This window comes from Phocoena phocoena, unplaced genomic scaffold (genome assembly GCF_963924675.1).
Source record: "Phocoena phocoena unplaced genomic scaffold, mPhoPho1.1 SCAFFOLD_205, whole genome shotgun sequence".
In the NCBI taxonomy this organism is placed as follows: domain Eukaryota; kingdom Metazoa; phylum Chordata; class Mammalia; order Artiodactyla; family Phocoenidae; genus Phocoena; species Phocoena phocoena.
Window position 1 is genome coordinate 987 of NW_027077486.1, and position 21,862 is coordinate 22,848.

Consider the following 21,862-nt stretch of genomic DNA (forward strand, 5'->3'; position numbering starts at 1 on the left):
AGTGAATGGCTTGCAGAGTATGTGGGTGTCATGGTCAGAAGAAAGTCCTCACCTCAGGAGGCAGGTTCCCTTGAAAACTCCACGTGAGAGCTTTCCTGAGTCCCTGGTCACTGAGTCCTGGAATGTGCCTGAGGTCACATCAGTAAGTGGTGCTGGAGGGCAGAGAACAGCTCCATCCCATCTCACTGTGGGCACTGAGGATGTGGCCTCACCATCTGCATTTCAGTCTGCAAGGCTGTAAACTGGGGATCACGGCGGTAATGGTGTGTCTGAAATTTATAGTGGGGTTGCCAGAGGTGTTGAATGTTGACACGAGTGTCATCAGTGATGTTACTTCTCCTGGGAACCAGAAAGACCAATGTGAGTCCCCATCTCTGACTGACACCCTGTACATGTAGCGCTGGCTCCACTCCTGCCCTGAGAGGTCACACCTGTGGGTGTGGGGTAGGTCAGCTCTCCCTCATCCCAGTGATTTCACCTGTACACTGACTGATGTCGAGCCTGCCGTCTATGGAAGATATTTATTGCATACTATTTTATGAACACAGTACTATACTTCTTCTAGCTTTTGCAATAATATTTGCAGAGTAAATTAAATACTAAAGCATCTGCCTGCTTGAATGTCGATAATAGGAGAGCCGTACAATGTAATATGGGCAAGAATCACAGGACACATATGGACCCGACTGTAAGGAACTGAATATCGACCTCATACGCTGTGCGATAGGGGCATGGAAGGGATGGCATCTAAAACCTAGAACCAGGTGGGCCCATTATTCACCAGGTGGAAGAAGGGCCTGTATTTGTACAGATGCCCCAGCATCTGACCTGCCCTTCTTGAGCTGGTGGATTAGAGGAGATCCATCCAAATTCATGTTAACATAGAAGGGTGTATAACAGGTGTCTTTATGCTTCAGTGGTTGGGGATGTGTTGTTAGGGTCCATTTAACCCTAGGAAAAATGTGTAAGGTCACCAGGACTAAAAAAATTTACTTTTCCTTTGTGGAGAAAATTGGAGGGGATTAAGTCTGGAGACCAGATCATATGATAATGCTGGAGGGAGTATCCATTAGAGACGCCCAGTGGATGATGAGAAATGAAGTGGGGAGATTTCAGTCATCTTGCTTTGCAGGTTGCCAGTGATGGTCACAGCAAGAGGCCCTGAACATTGTGATGGGAGGGAGAAGGGCTGATGGTGGTGGGTTCATGGGGACCACGTGGACAGGTCCTTCTGATGGTCTCTGTGTTTTCCTTATAAAATCTTGAGAGTATAAGCTCAGAATGAGGTGTGGACTTCAGGAACATTGAGACCAGATGGTTTAGGTCATTTAGTATGTTTGTTGGAATCATTGAGAAAAGAAGAAGCAGGAAGTATACTTGGAAATCAGGAATGCCCTCGTGTGATATTAAATTATTTGTCTTAGACGTTATTGACTGTAGACACATTCGTTATCCTCACATTTCATCTTCTCGGTCCACTTGGAATCCAGTTTCAAATGTGAGGGATGTAATGAAACATTTATTATGAAACAAAAACGTATCTAAAATTTAAGAGGTATAAGTCAAAGTAATGGAAATGTGTTACTGAAATTGTATTTGTCAAACTCTTCTCTGGGGCAACATATATTAAAATTAATAATAATAATACAAGTTATTGATTTTGTTTTCAACCATTGCTAAATACATTGAATCACTCAAGTTACAATCATTCATAAACTCAGATCCATCATGGGTAAAATTTATTGTTAGCAAACGGTCATTCTAACTGATGAAATCTCACTCTCTCATCAAGGATCTGTGTCTCTGTGGACACGCAGCACAGTTCTCACCAGCAACACAGGAAGGAGGGTACGTTGGTACATTTCTACTTTTCCAGAAGAGCATCTCTGAAGAAGTCCCCCCTCTGTTCACCCATTCCATCCTTGTAGTATCTGAGAGAGGCCTTTGAGTGTACTGTGACATGTTCCCACATGAAGTTCCCATGGCTTAGGAAGTGAAAGTTTAACTTCACTTTTCATTGTAATAGAAACACAACAACTACTAACTGAGAAGCAAAAAAAAAATACATTTAAAATTTACCCAAATGCAAGCTAGAGATTCACAGAAAATATTTCTAAAAGACATATCTAGTATATCTGGTTGTTATCTAATATGTACCAAGAAGCCTTAAACTCAACAATAAGAAAGAAAGAAAAGGATTAAAAAATGGGATAAAATCCTTAACAGACACCTGACCAAAAAGACAAAGAGTTTGCAAATAAGGCTGTGGGAGAACATATGTCACAGGGAAGTGCCATTCCGAACAAGGACATATCCCTGAAAACTTACAAGAGTGGATCAGATCAGGACTCTGAGAACCTCAAACACCTGCAGGATGTGAAGCAGAAGGGGGTCCATTCACAGCTTGTGGGGATGCAGAACGGGGTGCACCTTGGGAGACATTTTGGGGGCTTCCTGCAAAACTAAACATACTCTTATCTGTGTTTCAGCAATAGTGCTCCTTTGTACGTATCTGAAAGACAGTAAGACTTTAGTCTAGAGAAAACCCTGCACACGATGCTCACTTACCATTATTCATATTTGCCACAATTTGGAAAAGACCAAGACGTCCTTTCATAGGGTATGAGTAATAAACTGTGTACATGCAGACAATAGACACTGAAATGTCACACCGATTTGGAAGAAATATTGAAGGGTGAGATGGAAATGAAGAACAGAGATGCCAGAAGAATACACCTGGCAAGGTGATGTCAGCAGAGTGACAGTGGCCGTGAGGACTGAGGATCCTAAGAGGTTGTACAGTGTGAGGCTGAAGAGAAGACAACTTGGACATGTCAGGAGGGAAATCTCCTCCTCTGCCCCTCTTGAGTTCCTGAGGCTGGTCTGATAAAATATTGACAAAGACAGATTAACAGGAGAAAAGAAAAAATATTTAACCATGTGCATGGACGTGCCATAGATATGGACCCAGAAGTGACCAAAGCAGGTAGCTTTTATATTTTAAGACAAAGATGCAATATTTGTGAGGAATTGGTAGAAGGAGGAAATGTGTGCTTTGGGTGCTCAATTAGTGAAGAACCTAGGCAGGGTTTGGGCTGGCGTAGTCATTAAAGAAGGAGCAAGATTTGTTCATAGAAGATTCCAGGCCTGAATTCCCCCTTCCTGGTGATAAGAGTGTCCCTCTGCAAAGGAGAACACGGTCCGGCTGCTGGGTCCTGAAAATCCAATAAAGAGGCAAAGTTGGTAGAAAGGAAAATTTGCTTTCTTTTGGCTGCCTGCACCCGGGGGTGGGGACTGACTTCTCTCCAAAGGTCACCCCGCACCGAGCATCTGTGGGAAAGGGATTTTACAGGTGGAAGGAGGGGCTACGGGCAGAAACGGCAGAGTCAGCTGTGACAGTCGTCTTGCAGTTGGTCATGAGGTGGTCTGATCAGCCTCATCTTGATTGATTTAAGTAGAGTTAATCTTCAGGTCCAGGGTCGGTTTGTTCTCATTTCTTGATCCCAGTTCTTGGAATTGTGGCAGCTTATGTCATGGCTACAGTCTGGTCATCATGGAGTTAACTTCTTCCTCCTGGTGGGAGTTTCAGTATCTATAAGACGGCTCATGGGCCATGGACAAGCATATTATCTGCAGCCCTTGAGGAGGAACTAAAGGTTCTTGATTTGCTTAATGAATAAACTATTATTATTTGGTTTTGTTGGACAGTTTTCCCTTCTTTCTGCATTTGCTCGCTTCTCTGATTAAACTTATTCTTTGGCTAAATATTTTTCCACAGAAAAATGGCAGGTGGAAAGCATGAGGTGAAGGACGATTTCATTTCAACGCCTAGATGTGGGGAGAGTACCTTTCACATGGGAGGCTTATTTCTTGCTTCAGGGTGACAGGGAGGAAGGTCAGAATGTCCCTCTGCACTGGCTCTGTCTTAAGTCACTTGGAGGCATATTTTCGGGTGGCCTACCCTTGGCGCCAACACTCAGGGCCTCCTTTATTATTTTGTTTCTACATATGCACAGCAAGCATGTGATGTAGGTATCGGTTTACCTGCATCTTACAGATGTGAAGCTAAACTGCAGCCTGGACTTGGCACGTGATGTGCTGGAGAGCACACATCAGGACACAGTGAGGCCTCCCGTCCAGGCCTGGGCGTCTCCACCCTGGTTATGTTCGCTCGTGCAGGGGTTCCTGGATGGAGGTGGGCCTGCATAGTGAGGGTGAAGGACTCTTCCTGGAATGAGAAGCTGTGGGACTTTCCTGCATTTTAGTGCTCACGTAAGATGCTGTGCTGAAGAAAGGAGAATAGATTTGTTTTCAGCAGCTTCTGAAAATTCATGTTATTATCCACCTGACTCTAAACTTTCCCTGCCAACTACATATGTGTCTATTGGTAATAGCTTTGATGATGAATATTTGACATAAAATAAATTACACAGTAGAAGAGGTTGCAGGTCTTATATAAGCATATAGGGATCCTATTGGGCCTAGAAGCAAGGAGCACATGTAGAAACACCCCGACCCACGTCCCCTCTAACTGGCATCTTTCCCAGCGACCCCCTGAGGATCCGGGGCTGCTCAGCGCATTTATGCTTCTCATGCAAGAGGTGAGCAGCAAGTCAACAGCCCGCATCCTGGCAGGGACAGCTGGTCTACAGTAGGGCAGGGCTGAGATATCACAATGAGGAAGGAAGAGTATGTTTAACTCTTTATACATCCGCTGGAATAGTATTGAAACGGGTCAATTTAGACAACATTTAGACAAGGGAAAACCTGAACATATAAATTTGAGTCTCTGCCTTTCATATATTACATTTATTCTCCTATTTCAAAAAGTCTTTCTAATTGAGAGGCTGAATGTGTAACTGAAGAACCATGGATGAGTACAGAGAGGTTCCCCAGGGAAAACTGCTATATGGAGAGGAAACCCCAGACCCTTGGAGGAAAGCAGCCCTTAACTACCATCTGCACCTGCTCCTGGGGCTGAAACATACACTTGTATGTCCTGAGTGCCCCCTGCATCCCCCCTCCTGTCTCGCTGCAAGGAGGTTTGTGTCTGGGCTCACACTGACTTCCCCTCACTGTGTATCTTTCGCACAGTAATATACGGCCGTGTCCTCAGATCTCAGGCTGTTCATTTGAAGATACAGCGTGTTCTTGGAGTTGTCTCTGGAGATGGTGAATCGGCCCTTCACAGAGTCTGCATAGTTTGTGTTACCACCACTACTACTAATAGCTGAGACCCACTCCAGCCTCTTCCCTGGAGCCTGGCGGAACCAGCTCATGCCATAGCTACTGAAGGTGAATCCAGACGCTGCACAGGAGAGTCGCAGAGACCCCCCAGGCTGCACCAAGCCTCCCCCAGACTCCACCAGCTGCACCTCACACTGGACACCTGCAAACACAGAGACATCCTGGTCAGGAGACTGTCACACATCCACTGATTCCCTCACTCATATCCACTCACATCCTCAGTGTCTCTTGCTCTCCATAAATTACCTTGTAAAATAGCCACAAGGACAACCCAGCTCAGCCCAAAGTCCATGGTGAGTGTTCTGTCTGAACCCCGAATGGGAGCACGTGGGAATCCGGGGCTGGAGCTCCTCTCCCAGAGCTGCAGGGTCAGGGCTGGGGCTGCTTTATATCAGCAGAGGAAGGACCCTATTTGCATGACCTTCTAGTATATAAGAGGCTATGTCGTTGAATGTCCTCAAAAAGGGCAGGGTCTCAGAGCAGGTGTGAGAGTCTTGGATTTTGTGGTGTTGATAGCATTTGGGAAATATAACTTTCATTGTGTGATTGTTCCAGAGTAAACACTTAGGACCCATATGTCATCCTACATATGCACACACATCTCGTGATGAAGCTGTCATTGTTACCCTCATAGTAGAGGTGTAAACTACACCCAGAGGAATTGAGTGTGTGTGTACCGTCCAAGGAGAAACATGGGGTGCCCGTTAGATCCAGCATCTGCACCTGAGCTGTGCGCCAGGCTGCTCCCTGGAACCTACTAGTGGACAGAGTTGGAGTTTCTGGGTGAGGTTTGCAGATCCCCCTCCTGTAATGAGGTCACGATGACTTTGCTGTCTTCTCGTGTTTACCTAAAATGTATGGAGGGGGTCAGGGGTGATGAGAAGTATTTTCAAGAGTCTCTTATGTTTCAGTATCTTCCCTTCACTCCTTCCGTCCCAACTCATGCATTTCTTCATTTGTAATCACTTTAATGAGGTTCTTGACATGTACTAAAGCGCACGCACTCAGAATGAACACTGTGATGAATACTGACGGAGGCACCAGCATTATCAGGAGAGAACAAGTCAATTCCTCTCGTTATTTTCAGTAGTTTCTGGGTTTCCTCCTTCCTGTCCCTTCTTATCTTCCATCCTGTCACCACATCACCGTTGATCTTCCCTTGTTATCTCAGATTACTTTTCATTTTCTAGAATTCATAAAAGTGGGATGATATTGTATGTATTCTTATTGTTATGGCTTATTTTACTCAGCACAAATAGTTGTGAACACTATCATGTTATTGTGTGTGTCAGGAATCTTTGGTCTTAGTAACAGGTTGCATTTAAAGAATGATCATAGCATGATTGGCTTATTTATTAAGCTGATGTGTGATATTGGAATTGTTTCCAGTTTCTGGTTGTTACAATAAAGCTGATACTCGTCTTGGAGATGAAGAGAGATGAGAAGCTGAGAAAACGCTTCTTATTTAATGTTCTTAAAACAGCCTCAAGATTTGGCAAGTTGCACATTATCAAAATCTCACCAATATATCATATAATTAGAGAACGAAGAGAGCAACAAATTTAAATCTTGGAGAGACAAATGCTCACAGAATAACAAAGCATAAGGTTGTTAACCCTGACATAGGCTGCTGAACGGAACAAAAACTACTACAAGATTAAACTATAAACAGATGTGTTGAGGTCGAGCGTGGTTAGGGTGTAATAGTGCCCCAACGTCTCCTAAGTAACTACCTCGCCAGTGTCAGCGTGGTCCTGCTAAAGTGTGAGTCAGATGGTGTTACCTCTCTATCCACACAGGTGTGTCTTCCTACCTGGGACAGCCCAGGATTCCTGCCTGAGCTGTTAGGTCCTTCTGCATCCTGGGGAGGAGGACATTGGCCGTGGACTTGGATCTGCACTGTTTCATAGCATTTGCGCTCACAGTGTGACCTCTGTCCCCTCATCCAGTCCCACTGTGCCATATACTTACCACATATGGAATAGGATCACGCGCGGAAATGAATAATAATGATCCAGGTTCTGATTGATGCACAAAACCCTGTCACAACCCTTGACAGTTTCCACTGAGAGCAGCTCTTTATTTTGTTCACCGTCTCTGCTTAGGGAGTGTCTGGAGGAGAAGCCCACCCTGCCCCATGCAGGGTCGCTGTGAGAGGCTCAAGTTCAGCTACAGGACCTGCTCCTGTGAGGAACACTCACATGTAAGGGAGGCTGACCCTGACTGTAGGCTGGGAGCTCAGCCGGGTCTGAGGGCTGGGATTTGTGTCCACCTCGTGTGGACATTGCTTGGGCTCTGACATCCTTTTAGCACAATGCCTGGGTCAGCTGAGTGTTCTCTGCATCAGAGCCCATTCTCCGTGCAGTCACTTACACACCTAGACAGAGCTTAATGTTAGACCCCAGAAGTCATGCTTGTAATATTTACATAACTGACTGGAAACTTACAGCTCCATCATTGACTGCCCATGAATTATTGTGGTCTCTTCATTTACAACTGAGAAAAAGTGCAAGCAACAAATACGTTCTTCAACAAATTAGTACATAAACAATGAGTGATGTATCCATGCTGTGGAATTGTATTCAACAGTTTAAATATTAAAGTATTGTACCACGAAAGGACATGAGGGAATCCTAAATGCATATTGCTAATTAAAAAACCGGTCTGAAAACGTTCAATTTCACCTATTTCACATTTGGGAAGACTTCAGTCTATATATAAACCTATCAGATGAGCATTTAGCAGGAATTGGGGAGAAGGTGTTTGATATGTGAAACATGAGCAATATTTAAGGATAGTGAAATTCTTCTCTATGAAATTGCAGTGGTGGAAACATTGCACTATGAACTTGTCAAAATATGTAAAGTAATGGCAGAAAGAGTGAACCTTATTGAATATAAATATAAATGCCACTTATAAGATGGCGACTCAAGGATGGAACGATGCACACTGTATAGATGATACCTAATATCATAGTGAATCTATGAATTAGCATGTCAGTAGAAGGTGGGAAAATAGGTTTTGACCTAAGTGACTTTGGAAATGAGTGGAGTCTGATGGCTAAGTTCTAAGCCACTGCACGTAAGCAGTAGAGCCTGGTGGATAACGGTATTTCCATCAGGAGTCAGGCTAAGCGTTCAGTTCCAACTGTGCATGTGGACTTGAACAATTAGTAGCTGGATGGCATCGGTGGAGCCAGGCTTCTCACTGTTGGATGGAAAGTAACAGAGAAGCAAGGGGGAAACTCTGGATTTAACCATGAGTTGTTGCACTAGGATTGGAGATGTAAGAATTTTCTCACATTTACCTTAACACAGGTCAGAAGGTGAGATACAGAGCTAGTTGCAGACGTGTGTGTGTATACGTGGGGTAGTGCACACAGATATATTTCCAAGGTCTTTTAGCTTATAGGGTCTAGAGCCAATGCTCCCAGTGGACAGGACACCAGCATTAGTGTCCTAATACCAACTCTTCTGGTTATTAATGCTATTCTCCAGAAAAGGATCCATGACTCATGTGAGGTCTGGCTAATTCCAGGGCCACAGAATAGAATACACACACTTATCCTGCAGATTCTTGTGGCACCAGAAATTAAGGACGTCTTCACACAAATGGATGGGTGCCCGTAAAGAGGACACAGAAGACTATCTGAAAGAGCTCCTCATGGGAGACAAGCTGTAACAATTACAGAAGCAAAGAAAATGCCTTAGTATATAACCTTAATACAAGGTAAGAAACAAATGTCTTGATTCATACTTATGTAAAGAGATTGAATAAATATATCTAATGGGGAAGGTAGGATAAATCTCCCTTAAGGAATAACTTCAGGTACCTCATCATGGTCATGCTCCCTTCAAGAAGGTGCACTTAACCCTCCATCCCACAATGAGGCCTGGCGTAGAGACGTGATAGAAATGAAAGAGTGTCTTGAGTTTCATGATGAATTCTTAGGTATAATATCGCAAACATCATTCGTAAAATCAATTTGTAATTTTTCTGTATCCATTAAAATTTCTGTCCTGAAACCAACAACAGCAAGAGTAACAATAACTCACTGATAAGGGAATTAGGCACAGACTTGGAGAATGTGCTCTCTAATATCATATTTATAAAGGACTTGTATCGTGACTATACAGCAACTTCACAGCTCAACAACAGTAACAAAAAATGAAAATAATGAACACTTTGCCAGTGATCTGAAGATACTTCCACAAAGAAGAGATAAAAGGTTTTAACAAGATTCTTCGTTAAGGAAACATAAAATAAAACAATCATGAGATATTGCTACTCACTTATTACAACAGTTAAAGCACAAAATATTAAGAAATTCAAATATTGGGGATGATGTAGAGCAAAAGGCCCCTCATCCGTTTGCTGGAAGGAGTGCCAATGGCCGCCAAATGGAATATATTTGTCAATTTCTTAGAGAGAAAACCAGACTCTCACCATGGGATTGAGGAGTGTGGTAGAAAAGTATTTACCAAATTTGTTTGAATATTTATGTTTGCTCAAATAACTTCATACGGGTGCTTGTATCATCTTTACACCTTCGAGCCTTTACCACTCCCTAAAAATGGGTTATGTAGCCAGTTTTTATGGTTATTTTCCAGACGATGATCATATACCTGTATCTGTTCCGTTTTATCTCTCTCTCTCTTTTATCTAAATATCCATTATCAATGTCCACACGAGATAACAAGGTGCAGGCAACACAGCCCACATATTACAGCCCAACCTGTGTCCCGACATTTCAAAATGTTCTCAGAGGAGAGAATGCCTGCAGTGCTGTATGGACATCAGTTTCCGAATATCAACATGACTCATACTATTCAAGTGAAAGGCATTGCATCAGACAAGACTGGAGAGATTGTGAAGATGAGAGGAATTGGAAATCCATCTGATGGTGGAAAGCAGATTTAAAGTTCAACAGTAAAAATTACTTATGCCATTAAACGATTAAAAACTTGACAACTAATAACAGAAAGTAGTGACCTAACCTTCAAATAAAGTTCTCATGGAGAAATATTTCTGTGCAGCTCTTCCAAAGATAGATGGGGAAAAACAGACAAGCCTGACTCCATGAAAGTCTCAAGATTAGAGATAAGAAAGTTCCCTGGAATCATTGTGGATGAGGCCTCCGGGGTGGCAATGATCCAGTGGAGAAACCACAGCTTCTGAGAGAAAATCCCTCCATCCCGACTTCTGCACCTGCCCTGAAATGGGTCCCCTTGTTTCCTGATGACCCTGATTGCCCCCTGGTGGTTGGAGCGGCCCCTGCAGGGAGGGTCGTGTCTGGACTCACCCTGACTTCTCACTGAACAAACTGGGACAGTAACACAGGGCTGTGTCCTAGATCATCACGGAGCTGAGCTGCAGGGAAAACTGAATTTGTGAGGTGTCTCTGGAGGTGGAGAGTCATTTTTGTAGAGACATCTTGTATGCTGTGCTATTCCCAGAACCAAAGCACCCCAGTCACCTCAGCCCTTTCCCTGGGGGCTGAGGGATCCAGTCCCAGCAGCCAGCACTGTTTGTGATGGAGAATCCAGAGACTGAGCGGATAAGGGAGAGGGTCTTCAATAGTCCTGGGCCCGATTTCTGCACCAGCACCTGGGACACGACACCTGGTGAAGGAGAAACGAGGAGACACCCAGTTCACAGATGTCATCCCATAACTCCACCTTACTCAGACCCAGGAGATGCTCACAGCTGAGGGATGGCAGCAACAGGAGGAGTGACCAGAAGATTTTCATGTTCATTTTGATCAATGCTTTGACTTTCAGCGAGTTATGTCAGTGAAGATGAGAACCCTGACTCTGAGTAGCACAGATGCTGTGCTTTCCCCCTGAGCCTGGGTGTGATGTGCAGGTGCGAGGGATGCTTCCATATAAAGATGGTCACGGCTGGTCCTCCTCTAGGGCAGTGGAGGAGGGTGCTGGCTGAGATCCAGGGTGGACACAGCTTCATGTCACCTCTGAAGAATGGCTGATATTTCTTTTCCAATACGATACTTACATTTCCATATGTGTCATCTGCGTCTATATTATAGGTGTACTCGTTGGCTAGTGTGGCCATTACAGAATAACAGACTGGGTGGATTAAACAACAGCAATGGATTCCTCTCAGGCCTGGAGGCAAGAAGTCTGAGGTCACAGTGTCAGCAGGTTTGGGTCCTTCTCAGTCCTTTCACCTTTGCTTGCAGGTGGACCGCGACTCACTGAGTCCTCAGATGGTCTTTTCTCTGTGTGTCTGTGTGCATTCCTGGTTTACTTGTATGTTCATTATTCCTCTTCTTAAGAGTGACAAAGACCCCTGACCACCCCTCTGCCAACAGGATCCTTGTAATTCTCTTCTCAAGTAGTCTTGACCTGTGGGCTTCTGTGTTTATATGTGCGTGGCCAGGTTTTGTCAAGAGCCTTGCTAAGTGAGAATAATGAGAATCCCCTACCCTTGAACTCTGATCACCCTCAGTATTTGATCAAAGCCATCAAACCTCCTGTCACCCACACGGTATCTGATCACCCTGGTCTCCCTTTAGCAAGAATCCATTTGAGGCTATGTAACCAGAATCCCCTTAGCTTGTATTTCTTCTGTTAGTAATTTCCAGTCAACTCCACCCCACCATCTGCTTGGCGATAAGCCCCCACTTGCCAGGCTCTATTTGGAATTAAGCCAATTTTCCAAGGCTGCATCCCATATGCAGCAGTGAGTTTTGTTTTCAGGCTTTGGGTGAACTTTATATTGGAAACATGAGTATCATTTCACCACCCATGGCCATATAACGCATGACTGAATGAAGCTGATGTCTCGTATATTTTCCCTAAGTCCACTCACAGCCATTTGTGCGTAGGGACTCTAGACAGTTCCTCAGCCCTATGCCTGGGATACTTTAAACAATTGCCAAGAATCACAGAAATGTGAAAAGCATGGCACTAATTTGACCGCAGAAAGTCCCCAATTACAGGATGGTAGCTGAAACAAGAAAAGAGAGCATCACCTTGACTGACCTCAGCTGGGAAAATGTGTATGTGTATGTGTGTGTGTGTGTGTGTGTGTGTGTGTGCGCGCATGTGTGTTTCCTGATTCAAACAACCGGCCACATTCTTAATGTCCGTGAATGACCACAAAATGACAGTATTTATTTTGGGGTGCTCATGAAAGCTAGAAGTAGGTGAATTTGCAGATATGGAATCTGTGAATAACGAGGATAATTGCATGTGCAGTATTGGAGCGCTCTGGCGTTAGAGTCTATAACACTGTCTGCGGCAGAATTCAGAATGCCTGTACTGGTTGCCTGAAAGCAGGACGGTGTGTCTCTTCCTTCCACATCTACAAAAACAAAACAACAATTAATACTGTTTAAAAATCTCTTGTTCATTGTCAGGATATTTACACGTTTCACAAAGTTCAGGCTGAACTTGAAAATTATGGTGAGCTGCAGGGTTTTTTGGAGCTCCTTTGAGAAAAAGATAAAGAAATGATAAACAAATTAATTCTTGAGTATTATATGTGTCTGTGCATATGAATATATATATATATATATACACAACTATAATAAAAATAAAAAGCAAATATGTATATGCACAGAAAAATTTTTAGACACTTCGTAATCCACAGCAATGAAACATTAGGATACAGAACAGGGTCTCTGGTAGAGGTCCTGGGCAGGAAGAGGAAAGCACAGGTTCTAACAAGAATCCCCTCCCAGCCCATATATGCACCTGCTGCAGGTCGCAGCCCTGTACTTGTTGGGTCTTGTGCGACCCCTGGTGGTAACGCGCCTCCGTGCAGGGAGGTTTGTGTCTGGGCTCACACTGACTTCCCCTCACTGTGTCTCTCGCACAGTAATACACGGCTGTGTCCTCAGTTGTCAGGCTGCTCAGCGATAAGTAGACTTGGCTCTTGGAGGTGTCCGTGGTGATGCGGAGCCGGGACTTAAGAGTTGGGTTATAATATGCGCTTCCACCACCATATATACCCCCAACCCACTCCAGCCCCTTTCCTGGAGACTGTCGGACCCAGGCTACAGCATTGCTGGTTAAGGAGAATCCAGAGACAGTGCAGGTGAGGGAGAGGGTCTGTGAGGGCTTCACCAGGCTGGGTCCCGACTCCTGCAGCTGCACCTGGGACAGGGCACCTGTGGACAGAAGAACCACGGTGACTCATAGGCTCAGATGCAGCTTCCCCATGTGTTCACGTCTGAATCCCTGAGACACTCACCTCTGGGAGCTGACACCAGAAAGAGGAAGAACCACAGTGGATTCATCTTCCTGCAGATGGGATTCATGAAGCCAAGAAAATCTATTGAAGCATGAGGAGAAACCCGAATTTAAGTGAACTGGTACTTTGTTTTTACCTTGTGACATAAGGGGATGTTTGCATATGGGAGGGACGAGTCTATAAAAATCGGAAAGTAGTGAAGGGAGGTCCCAGCCTCTGGGGCTCCACCTGAAGAGGGTGCTGACTGTGCCCTCAGAGAACTCAGTCCCACCTGGGGTCCCCTCCCTATGCCTGGGGATCTCTTTGTCCTGGAATGAAATGATGCTGAAGGGCTAGTCAGGAAATCAACTGTGCTCAAGTATTAACCGCAGATTTGGGGAATAGACTTTAATCCCATGGACGTATATATTTCACATCAATACCCTTCATATATTCAGGGTCCTCCAAGATGTCAGACACAGACTCTTGTTTTTTCTTTTCTGCATTACCTCATGTTTATTTCTTGGATGTGCAAGTATTTGAGACAAACTATACATATAATATTGACATTGAATTCAGACAAAGTTAGGTAAAATTTAATGTTTATCAGAATTCACAGCGGATTTCGTGTTTCCCTTAATTTGGGTGAACATTTCTTCACCTGAAACAGTTTAAATATTATCAAGAGTTGCTCTGGAGGTGGATTTACTCTTAACAACTAAACACACCATGTATTTTGTGGACAAGGTAGTCATTCTTGCTGAGATGGTCATGGATCCCAGCACTGCTGACATGGCCTGAAGCCTGACCTCTCTGTTTCCTGTGCACCACTGAGTGTCTGCAGGAACACCGCGAGCTTCAGGGCTCCTTCCATGCATGTGGACGTTGGGGAATCCCCAGGGCTAGCAAGGTCTAAGAACAGACAGCTCCTGGAAGATCCTCAGGACTCCAACATGCTGGGCAGGTGACCTGGTGACAGTGCCCAGACTCACTCCTTCTAGAAGTGTTCATTTGTAACTCTGTCACAGTTAGTGACATGGGAGCTCAGGGAATACAGTTCCCACTGCACTGGGTGAGAGAACATGTATGATTCTTGGAAGTAAACCTTCAAAGTGAATGGCTTGCAGAGTATGTGGGTGTCATGGTCAGAGGAAAGTCCTCACCTCAGGAAGCAGTTTCCCTTGAAAAGTCCACCTGAGAGCAGCTCTCCCGAGTCCCTGGGTCACTGAGTCCTGGGACTGTGCCTGAGGTCACATCAGTAAGTGGTGCTGGAGAGCAGAGCACACCTCCATCCCATCTCATTGTGGGTACTGAGGATGTGGCCTCACCATCTGCATTTCCGTCTGCAAGGATGTAAACTGGGGATCACGATGGTAATGGTATGTCTGAAATTTATAGTGGGGTTGCCAGGGGTGTTGGATGTTGACATGAGTGTCATCAGTGATGTTATCTCTCCTGGGAACCAGAAAGACCAATGTGAGTCCCCATCTCTGACTGACACCCTGTACATGTAGCGCTGGCTCCACTTCTGCCCTGAGAGGTAACACCTGTGGGTCTGGGGCAGGTCAGCTCTCCCTCAGCCCAGTGATTTCACCTGAACACTGACTGATGTTGAGCCTGCTGTGTATGAGAAGATATTTACTCCATACTATTTCGTGAACAGAGTAGTATACTTCTTCTAGCTTTTCCAATAATATTTGCCGAGTAAAATAAATACTAAAGAATCTGCCTGCATGAATGTTGATAATAGGAGAGCCAACCACAGTGATATGGGCAAGAATCACGGGACAAGTCTGGACCCTGTTGTCAGGACCTGAAAATTGAGCTGATACGCTGTGGGATAGGGGAGGGGAAGCGATGACATCTAAAACCTAGAATCAGGTGGGCCCATTATTCAGCAGGTGGAAGAAGGGCCTGAATTTGTACAGACGCCCCAGCATCTGACCTGCCCTTCTTGAGCTGGTGGATTAGAGGAGATCCATCCAAATTCATGTTAACATAGAAGGATATATGGCAGGTGTCTTTATGTTTCTGTGGATGGGGATGTGTTGTTAGGGTCCATTTAACCCTAGGAAAAATGTGTTAGGGCACCAGTCCTAAAAAAAGTTATTTTTCTTTTGTGGAGATAATTGGGGTCCATTAAGTCTGGAGACCAGATCATATGATAATGCTGGAGGGACTGTCTATTAGAGACGCCCAGTGGGTGATGGGAAATGAAGTGGGGAGATTTAAGTCGTCTCGCTTTGCTGGTTAACAGTGATCGTCACAGCAAGAGGGCCTGACCATCGTGATAGGAGGGAGAAGGGCTGATGGTGGTGGGTTCATGGGGACCACGTGGACAGGTCCTTCTGATGGTCTCTGTGTTTTCCCTTATAAAATCTTGAGAGTATAAGCTCAGAATGAGGTGTGGACTTCAGGAACATTGAGGACAGTTGGTTTAGGTCATTTAGTATGTTTTTGGAATTACTGAGAAAAGAAGAAGCAGGAACAAGAGTTAGAAATCAGCAATGCCCTCGTGTGATATTAAATTAGTTGTCTTAGATGTTACTCAATGTAGAGGCATTCACTACCCTCACATTTCATCTTCTAGGTCCACTTGGATTCCAGTTTCAAATGTGAGGGATGTAATGAAACATTTATTATGCAACAACGTGGTATCTAAAATTTAAGAGGTATATGTCAAAGTAATGGAAATGTGTTACTGAAATTGTGATTGTCAAATTCTTCTCTGGGGTAACATGAATTAAAATTAATAAAAATAATTCAAGGAATTGATTTTGTTTTCAACCATTGGGAAATCCACTGAATCATTCAAGTAACAATCATTCATAAACTCAGATCCATTATGGGTAAAATTTATTGTTAGCAAACGGTCATTCTAACTGATGAAATCTCACTCTCTCATCAAGGATCTGTGTCTCTGTGGACACGCAGCACAGTTCTCACCAGCAACACAGGAAGGAGGGTACGTTGGTACATTTCTACTTTTCCAGAAGAGCATCTCTGAAGAAGTCCCCCCTCTGTTCACCCATTCCATCCTTGTAGTATCTGAAAGAGGCCTTTGATTGTACTGTGACATGTTCCCACATGAAGTTCCCATGGCTTAGGAAGTGAAAGTTTAACTTCACTTTTCATTGTAATAGAAACACAACAAGTAATAACTGAAAAGCAAAATAAAATACATTTAAAATTTACCCAAATGCAAGCTAGAGATTCGCAGAAAATATCTGCAAAAGACATATCTAGTATATCTGGTTGTTATCTAACATGTACCAAGAAGCCTTAAACTCAACAATAAGAAAGAAAGAAAAGGATTAAAAAATGGGATAAAATCCTTAACAGACACCTGACCAAAAAGACAAAGAGTTTGCAAATAAGGCTGTGGGAGAACATATGTCACAGGGAAGTGCCATTCCGAACAAGTACATATCCCTGAAAACTTACAAGAGTGGATCAGATCAGGACTCTGAGATCCTCAAACACCTGCAGGATGTGAAGCAGCAGGGGGTCCATTCACAGCTGGTGGGAATGCAGAACGGGGTGCACCTTGGGAGACATTTTGGGGGCTTCCTGCAAAACTAAACATACTGTTATCTATGTTTCAGCAATAGTGCTCCTTTGTATGTTTGTGAAAGACAGTAAGACTTTAGTCTAGAGAAAACCCTGCCCATGATGCTTAGTTAGCTTTATTGATATCTGCCGAAATTTGGACAAAGCAACATGTCCTTTCATAGGGAATAACTAATAAACTGTGTATATCCAGAAAATGGACACTGAAATCACATACTGATTTGAAGAAATATCGAATAGTGAGATGGAAATGCAAAGTAGAGATTCCAGAAGAACACACCTGGCAAGGTGACGTCAACAGAGTGACAGTGGCCGTGAGGACTGAGCCTCCTTAGAGGTTGTACAGCATGAGGCTGAAGAGAAGACACCTTGGACATGTCAGGAGGGAAATCTCCTCCTCTGCCCCTCTTGAGTTCCTGAGGCTGGGCTGGTAACAGAATTGACAAAGACAGATTAACAGGAGAAAAGAAAAAAAATTTAACCATGTGCATGGATGTGCCATAGAAATGGACCCAGAAGTGACCAAAGCAGGCAGCTTTTATATTTTTAGACAAAATGCAATATTTGTGAGGAATTGGTAGAAGGAGGAAATGTGTGCTTTTGGTGCTCAATTAGTGAAGAACCTAAGCAGGGTTTGGGCTGGCTAGTCATTAAAGAAGGAGCAAGGTTTGTTCATAGAAGATTCCAGGCCTGAATTCCCCCTTCCTGGTGATAAGAGTGTCCGTCTGCAAAGGAAAGCAGCGTCCGGCTGCTCAGTCCTGAAAAGCCAATAAAGAGGCAAAGTTGGTGAAAGGAAAGTTTGCTTTATTTTGGCTGCCTGCACCCGGGGTTGGGGACTGACTTCTCTCCAAAGGTCACCCCGCACCGAGTATCTGTGGGAAAGGGATTTTACAGGTGGAAGGAGGGGCTACGGGCAGAAACGGCAGAGTCAGCTGTGACAGTCGTCTTGCAGTTGGTCATGAGGTGGTCTGATCAGCCTCCTCTTGCTTGTTTTAAGTAGAGTTAATCTTCAGGACCAGGGTCGGTTTGTTCTCATTTCTTGAAGCCATTTCTTGGAATTGTGGCAGCTTATGTCATGGCTACAGTCTGGTCGTCATGCAGTTAACTTCTTCCTCCTGGTGGGAGTTTCAGTATCTACAAGACGGCTCATGGGACATGGACAAGAATATTATCTATAGCCCTTGAGGAGGAACTAAAGGTTCTTGATTTGCTTAATGAATAAACTATTATTATTTGGTTTGGTTGGACACGTCGTTCCTTTCTAGATTTTCTCACTCCTCTGATTAAACTTACTCTTAGGGTTAAGTTTTGGCACAGAAAAAGGCAGGCAGAAGATATGCGGTAAAGGACCATTTCAGTTCCACCTCCAGGTACAGAGAGGGCACCTTTCACATGGGAGGTTTATTTCTTGCTTCAGGGTGACAGGGAGGAAGGTCAGAATGTCCCTCTGCACTGGCTCTGTCTTAAGTCACTTGGAGGCATATTTAGGGGTGCCCTACCCTGGACCCCAACACTCAGGGCCTCCTTTATATTTTGTTTCTACATATGCACAGCAAGCATGTGATGTAGGTATCGGTTTACTTGAATCCTACAGATGTGAAGGTAAACTGCAGCCTGGACATGGCACGTGATGAGCTGGAGAGCACACATCAGGACACAGTGAGGCCTCCGGTCGAGGCCTGGGCTTCTCCACCATGGATCTGGCCTCCCCTGCAAAGGTTCCTGGACAGAGGTGGGCTTGCCTGTAGGTCGGCAGGACTCTTCGTGGAATGAGAACCTCAGTGATTTCCTGCATTTTAGTGCTCACATAAGAAGCTGAGGTGAAGAAAGGAGAATAGATTTGTTTTCAGCAGCTTCTGAAAATTCATGTTATTATCCACCTGACTCTAAACTTTCCCTGCCAACTACATATGTGTCTATTGGTAATAGCTGTGATGATGAATATTTGACATAAAATAATCTGCACAGGAGAACAGGATGCAGGTCTTATATAAGCGTATAGGGATTCTATTGGGCCTGGAAGCAAGGAGCACATGTAGAAACACCCCCACCCACGTCCCCTCTAACTGGCATCTTTCCCAGCGACCCCCTGAGGATCCGGGGCTGCTCAGCGCATTTATGCTTCTCATGCAAGAGGTGAGCAGCAAGTCAACAGCCCGCATCCTGGCAGGGACAGCTGGTCTACAGTAGGGCAGGGCTGAGATATCACAATGAGGAAGGAAGAATATGTTTAACTCTTTATACATCCGCTGGGATAGTATTGAAACGGGTCAATTTAGACAACATTTAGACAAGGGAAAACCTGAACATATAAATTTGAGTCTCTGCCTTTCATATATTACATTTATTCTCCTATTTCAAAAAGTCTTTCTAATTGAGAGGCTGAATGTGTAACTGAAGAACCATGGATGAGTACAGAGAGGTTCCCCAGGGAAAACTGCTATATGGAGAGGAAACCCCAGACCCTTGGAGGAAAGCAGCCCTTAACTACCATCTGCACCTGCTCCTGGGGCTGAAACATACACTTGTATGTCCTGAGTGCCCCCTGCATCCCCCCTCCTGTCTCGCTGCAAGGAGGTTTGTGTCTGGGCTCACACTGACTTCCCCTCACTGTGTATCTTTCGCACAGTAATATACGGCCGTGTCCTCAGATCTCAGGCTGTTCATTTGAAGATACAGCGTGTTCTTGGAGTTGTCTCTGGAGATGGTGAATCGGCCCTTCACAGAGTCTGCATAGTATGTGCTACCACCACTACTACTAATAGCTGAGACCCACTCCAGCCTCTTCCCTGGAGCCTGGCGGAACCAGCTCATGCCATAGCTACTGAAGGTGAATCCAGACGCTGCACAGGAGAGTCGCAGAGACCCCCCAGGCTGCACCAAGCCTCCCCCAGACTCCACCAGCTGCACCTCACACTGGACACCTGCAAACACAGAGACATCCTGGTCAGGAGACTGTCACACATCCACTGATTCCCTCACTCATATCCACTCACATCCTCAGTGTCTCTTGCTCTCCATAAATTACCTTGTAAAATAGCCACAAGGACAACCCAGCTCAGCCCAAAGTCCATGGTGAGTGTTCTGTCTGAACCCCGAATGGAGCACGTGGAAATCCCGGCTTGGAGCTCCTTTCCCAGAGCTGCAGGGTCAGGGCTGGGGCTGCTTTATATCAGCAGAGGAAGGACTCTATTTGCATGACCTTCTAGTATATAAGAGGCTATGTTGTTGAATGTCCTCAGAAAGGGCAGCGTCTCAGAGCAGGTGTGAGAGTCTTGGATTTTGTGGTGTTGATAGCATCTGGGAAATATAACTTTCATTGTGTGATTGTTCCAGAGTAAACCCTTAGGACCCATATATCATCTTACATATGCACTCACATCCCGTGATGTAGTTGCCATTGTTACCCTCATATTAGAGGTGTAAACTACACCCAGAGGAATGGAGGGTGTGTGTAGTGTCCAAGGAGAAACATGGGGTGACCGTTAGATCCAGCATCTGCTCCTGAGCTCTGGGCCAGGCTGCTCCCTGGAACCTACTACAGGACAGAGTTGGAGTTGCCGGGTGAGGTTTGCAGATCCCCCTCCTGTAATGAGGTCACGATGACTGTGCTGTCTTCTCGTGTTTACCTAAAATGTATGGAGGGGGTCAGGGGTGATGAGAAGTATTTTCAAGAGTCTCTTATGTTTCAGTCTCTTCCCTTCACTCCTTCCCTCCCAACTCATGCATTTCTTCATTTGTAATCACTTTAATGAGGTTTTTGACATGTACTAAAGCGCACACACTCAGAATGAACACTGTAATGAATACTGACGGAGGCACCAGCATTATCAGGAGAGAACAAGTCAATTCCTCTCGTTATTTTCAGTAGTTTCTGGGTTTCCTCCTTCCTGTCCCTTCTTATCTTCCATCCTGTCACCACATCACCGTTGATCTTCCCTTGTTATCTCAGATTACTTTTCATTTTCTAGAATTCATAAAAGTGGGATGATATTGTATGTATTCTTATTGTTATGGCTTATTTTACTCAGCACAAATAGTTGTGAACACTATCATGTTATTGTGTGTGTCAGGAATCCTTGGTTTTAGTAACAGGTCGCAGTTAATGAATGATCGTAGCATGATTGTCTTATTTATTAAGCTGATGTGTGATATTGGAACTGTTTCCAGTTTCTGGGTGTCACAATAAAGCTGATACTCGTCTTGGAGATGCAGAGAGATGAGCAGCTGAGAAAACGCTTCTTATTTAATGTTCTTCAAGCAACCTCAAAATGGGGCAGGTTGCACATTATCAAAATCTCACCAATATATCAGATAATTAGAGAACGAAGAGAGCAACAAATTTAAATCTTGGAGAGACAAATGCTCACAGAATAACAAAGCATAAGGTTGTTAACCCTGACATAGGCTGCTGAACGGAACAAAAACTACTACAAGATTAAACTATAAACAGATGTGTTGAGGTCGAGCGTGGTTAGGGTGTAATAGTGCCCCAACGTCTCCTAAGTAACTACCTCGCCAGTGTCAGCGTGGTCCTGCTAAAGTGTGAGTCAGATGGTGTTACCTCTCTATCCACACAGGTGTGTCTTCCTACCTGGGACAGCCCAGGATTCCTGCCTGAGCTGTTAGGTCCTCCTGCATCCTGGGGAGGAGGACATTGGCCGTGGACTTGGATCTGCACTGTTTCATAGCATTTGCGCTCACAGTGTGACCTCTATCCCCTCATCCAGTCCCACTGTGCCATATACTTACCACATATGGAATAGGATCACGCGCGGAAATGAATAATAATGATCCAGGTTCTGATTGATGCACAAAACCCTGTCACAACCCTTGACAGTTTCCACTG

At 44.6% G+C, this 21,862-nt stretch overlaps 1 protein-coding gene and 1 gene segment (V, D, J or C); both read right to left on the reverse strand.

Annotated features, from left to right (window-relative positions):
* Positions 1-212: 212 nt before the first annotated feature.
* On the reverse strand, positions 213-13,510 carry LOC136143288 (uncharacterized; the record flags this gene model as incomplete). The annotated part of the gene is made up of 5 exons (XM_065901424.1): positions 13,465-13,510; positions 12,966-13,381; positions 5,494-5,608; positions 5,077-5,389; positions 213-374 (listed from the first exon to the last, which is right to left on the reverse strand). Coding segments are annotated over exons 1-5 (1,052 nt in total), but the record flags the coding sequence as incomplete, so codon positions are not given.
* A 6,110-nt stretch (positions 13,511-19,620) lies between these two features.
* On the reverse strand, positions 19,621-20,087 carry LOC136143282 (immunoglobulin heavy variable 3-23-like). The segment is given in 2 exon segments: positions 19,621-19,937; positions 20,042-20,087. Coding segments are annotated over 2 exon segments (363 nt in total).
* Positions 20,088-21,862: the final 1,775 nt, after the last annotated feature.